At 32.7% G+C, this 4,768-nt stretch overlaps 1 protein-coding gene across 1 annotated transcript in view; it reads right to left on the bottom strand.

Annotated features, from left to right (window-relative positions):
• Nucleotides 1–1,562: 1,562 nt before the first annotated feature.
• Nucleotides 1,563–4,768, bottom strand: part of LOC107677841 (glypican-6-like) — a 249,169-nt gene continuing 245,963 nt past the window's right edge. The window contains exon 14 of the mRNA XM_016472890.1: nucleotides 1,563–2,466. Within this exon, the coding sequence (XP_016328376.1) occupies nucleotides 2,261–2,466 (206 nt within the window). The 3' untranslated portion in view covers nucleotides 1,563–2,260. The remainder of the gene's footprint in view (nucleotides 2,467–4,768) is intronic.

A 4,768-nucleotide genomic window follows, 5' to 3' on the forward strand; every position in this document is an offset into this window, starting at 1 on the left:
TATAAAACGATACATTAACACATGCCAGCATTCATAATGGGAGGTCTGAGCCATTAAACTGCTAATCCTGTCAGTTTGTTCAATGTATAAATCGGATTTGAATTGCACTGGCTTGGGAACATTCATAACTACAGGTACAAGTCAAACCAAGAAAGTGCCCTTGTAACATTCGTAGCGACTCAAACTCATTGGGCCTCGTTCGTGAAACATAAGCAGAACAATGCAAGTCTTTCATCAACTTTTGTGAATGCAATTTAAAATTAAGGCATAGTTCATCCAAAAATGAAAGTTTAAAATGAAAGATGTAGATGAGTTTGTTTCTTCATCAGATTTGGAGAAATGCAGCATTGCATCACTTGTTGACCAATGATGGATCCTCTGCAGTGAATGGGTGCCGTCAGAATGAGAGTCCAAACAGCTGATAAAAACATCATAATAATCCACACCACTCCAGTCCATCAATTAATGTCTTGTGAAGAGAGAAGCTGCGTATTTGTAAGAAACAAATCCATCAAGACATTTTTAAGTTAAAACAGTTGCTTCTGGCCACAATTCGAGTCCATAATAATGCTTCCTACCAGGGAAAAAGTCCATCTCCTGTTGTCTCTCACCGACATATTTGTTTCGAGCTGTTTTGCACTTTGTTTCCTCTTGTTAACAGTGCTTCTCTCCTGATTCAGACGAGATGACTTTTTCACTGGAGGAAGCATTATTATCGACTTGTATTTTAGCTGGAAGCAACAATTTAAGGTTAAAAACGTCTTGATGGATTTGTTTCTTACAAACACTCAGCTTTTGGCTTCTCAGGATGTTAACTGCTGGACTGGAGTGGTGTGGATTATTGTGATGTTTTTATCAGCTGTTTGGACTCTCATTCTGACGGCACCCATTCACTGCAGAGGACCCACTGGTGAGGAAGTGATGCAATGCTACATTTCTCCAAATCTGTCAAAAATGCAAATTCAAAGAAACATTTTGCATGTTGCAAAATATAGAATAAAATAGATGTTTTATATATTTAATATTTAATAGTTTACACACAAATTTAATCTGCTTTAGTTTCATAAATGAGGCCTGTTGTTTCACAACAAAATTATTTTGTAAATGTAAATGTTTATACATGAAACGATGATATGGTGAGCTACATATAAAGACTGAAAAATGAAAAAACTGTTGATAAGTAAATGAGGGTTGTGCATACATAATCAATTACAATGATGAGTATATAAATGAGCTTAAGGAACATGAATCAGTCGGGCTTAACACTGGCTTATCGATAGAAACACTATCCCAAATCAGAATTACAATACGGGGCAAAGGAAACTGAATTATTCAATAAGAAATTTCTTTTAAAATTGCCTGTATCAGGAACAAACAAAAAGAAAATATTTGTTAAATAAATGAACGGGTTTGCACTGAAAAGAGCAAAAAAAACATCTTTCTTTGCGAGAGCTATTTTGTTAGATACGCACTTTTGAATAAAAGTTGCTACCTGGTAAAGCCAAAATATATAATTATATTAGAAATATAAATAAATTTTTCTCTGTAAGAAAACATTTTATAACTAAAACCTTTATATATTAAGATATGGATCATGAATTTTGAATTAAGCAGGAGCAGCCCTCGGTAAAACTCGACCTTCACGCTCACCATCTGAAGTCCTCTAAAATGACCTTAAATCGCCAACAGCCTAGCAAAATAACAACAAAAACACTTCAACAAAAGAAAAAAAAAAAGTTAAAAACATTTACTCATGACCTCCCCATGCTTTCTCACAGTGGTACATAACAAGTTGATTTATATAGATTTTTATTCTTACTTTTTTCTTTATAACGTCTGCTTTTTATCGCACAATGAACTCGGGAGGGGCGAAACACACAAAAAAAAAAAAGCGTATTTTGTTGTCTCATTTTATGCAGTATAAAAGGAAAACAAAAATAGATTTTCATATTTTCCCATTCTTTCCCGAAAAAGTAAAGCGATCCCATTTGCACGGCGATCACTTTTCATCCGAAAAGTTTGCTTTTCTTTTAACTTCATTTAGAAACGAGAGCAGTTGGCTTCTGATTGCACCAAGCATTCTTTGGAACAAGCAGGATGCAAAGGTTTCCTCCTCATGTCTAGCTAGCTAGCTTGCTCTCCTTTTTTTTCATGGGCTTTTTCTTGCTATTTTTTTGGAAAATGTCCGGTCCAGTTAGGGAAAGGCTGACAGCGCGAGTCTGTCTGAAGCGTCCGTGTGGCTGCATGCCGCCTACTGCCATTATCTCCACCGCAGCAGCAGCAGCAGCCAGGTGAGGGCCGTTACAGCGGATAGTAACTGCAGCGAAGGCGTCTGCTGAGGGCCCGCCGCGTCTGCTGGTGGCTGAGGGTCGCTTTTGTCTGCTTCCTGCATCGGTGGCTCCGTATGGACCACTTCCGGCTCTGTGGTGAAGCCGCTTCCGCTGCCCGAGCCGCTCTCCTCATCACCTGGCGTAGAGAAACACACAGAAATAACATGCACCTGCACACTGCACCTAAAATCGCTGAAAAATGCAGGTTCAAAAATGTTAAGGTTCAAAATATTAAGGAGTCAAGTTTAGTGTCTGCAGAATAATTTAGAAAAATGGCTCAAACACAAGCAAATGAATGAATGTCTAAAAATGCACTAGGACTTATATTTGTAACTTTTTTAAAATCGAAAAGCTTCTAAAATGTCAAACCTTATAAATTATAAGTTGCTAATAAGTTTTGAATTATTATAAAAATATTAAATATTCAAAAAACATATAAAGCAAAAAGCTTTAAATATTTAAAAAGTTTACTATCTATGAATATTATACACTATTGTTTTGTATTATTAATACATTATTATACATATAATACATAATATATTTTTATTGTATATTATATTTTATATACATATAAATTATAATTACATATGATACGTAATGTGTGTTTATAAAGGACTTATTGACTTCATTTTAATTATCAATTGCTAAATTTTTGCTTATTTTATTTTTTCTATTATTATTATGTTATATTTTATATTCGATTATTTTTCTATTATAATTTGATATTTTAAATTACAAATATATTTAATGTGTTAAAGACACCTAATGTGTGTTTATAAAGGGGGCATAATAACTACATTTTAATTTCTTTATATTAAATCTATATATTATCAATCGGTACATTTTATATTGTAATTTCAATTATTTTTTATTCAATTTTATATTTTTGCATCTTATTTTATTCACTATATTTTTAAATATTTAAAAGGCTCCATATCTACACATATTATATCTATTTTTGCATTATTATATTAAGTTAATATTATATTTTAATATAATAATGTGTTTTAATATGTGTTTATAAAGGGCTTAGTAATTGCATTTTGTATTATTTACATATTATCAACTGCTAAAATTTATATTGTATTTTCGATTTATTTTGAATACTTTTACTATTATTTTGTTATTATGAAATCATATTTATTTATTTGTTTATTAAAAAAATGCTGAGTTAAATACAACCCAGCGCTGGGTAAAATATGGACAAACCCAGCGGTTTGGGTTTGTCCATATTTAACCCAGCATTTTTTAGAGTGTATATTTGCATTGATTTATTGATTTCTGAAATGATTTACTGATTTCTTGAATGATTATTAGTTGGTCCTATACATAGGTTTCGAGTTACTCAGGATCAACTCAAACCCCAGCAAACAGAAATGGCACCGGAGGACGTGAATATTCCCGGACCCGACCCTCCATTATCATAATTCAGCTTCCTGTTGGTTTGTGACAGATGAGGGATCTCATTTCACTTACTCTGGCAGAGGGTCTAGACGGCGTGTGACGCTTTCTGACGCCGTCGAATGATTAATGGAGTCGCGGGCGGCCGTTTGAGGGATGGGCTGGCCTCTTTACGGGGAATAACACATGCTGGAGAGCTTTTGCATCAGAAAAGGGTGTAAATGTGCATGCCAGTTTGGGCTTATTTTTATCTGTGCAATTGAATCTATTTTCATCTATGCATTATACCTTTAAGAAAGTCAGATCTAAAGTAGGTCGAAACCAAAATAAGTGTCAATAACATTGTGCATGACTTAAATACTAATATGTCTCCTTGAGAACAGAGCGGTGCACTCAGAGAGATGAGCTTGCTGACTTTTTCACCTTTGAGTTGTTTGTGTACCTCAGAATTGCACTGAAAAGCAAACATAAACTTCTATATAGGCTGCGAATTCTCCAACTTACAAAATCGAACATAACTGGGAAGTTATATATTTTATAACGTCTTATTTTTACATTTTGTAAGTAACAATGCCTGCGATGCCAATTTGATTCACACACTGAATTAATTGCATTTATAATTTCTGCCTCAAAATACAATGTAAGTTGCTTTGGATAAAAGTCAAATGCATATATGTAGATGTTTGTATTCATGCTGGCATCTCATGGCTGTGTTTTTCCTTGTGTGATTGTTATCAGGATGGACAAAAACAAACAAACAAACAAAAAATTTGTGTTTACAAACAGATTAATGACGAATGATTAATACATCTTTTAGTTATTATTTAATATTTTATTTATTTATTTTATTTTATTATTTATTATTTTAATTATAATTATATTATTATAATTTGTAGCTATTCATATATTATCGATTGCTAAATTGTATATATATTTTCAGTTTATATGTAATGTTTTTTGATGATAAAATATTTATTTGTATTTATTTAATGATTTAAATGAATTCTTGAATAAAAATGAGATGGATCATATACAAG

This window comes from Sinocyclocheilus anshuiensis, unplaced genomic scaffold, assembly GCF_001515605.1.
Source record: "Sinocyclocheilus anshuiensis isolate Anshui unplaced genomic scaffold, SAMN03320099.WGS_v1.1 scaffold432, whole genome shotgun sequence".
In the NCBI taxonomy this organism is placed as follows: domain Eukaryota; kingdom Metazoa; phylum Chordata; class Actinopteri; order Cypriniformes; family Cyprinidae; genus Sinocyclocheilus; species Sinocyclocheilus anshuiensis.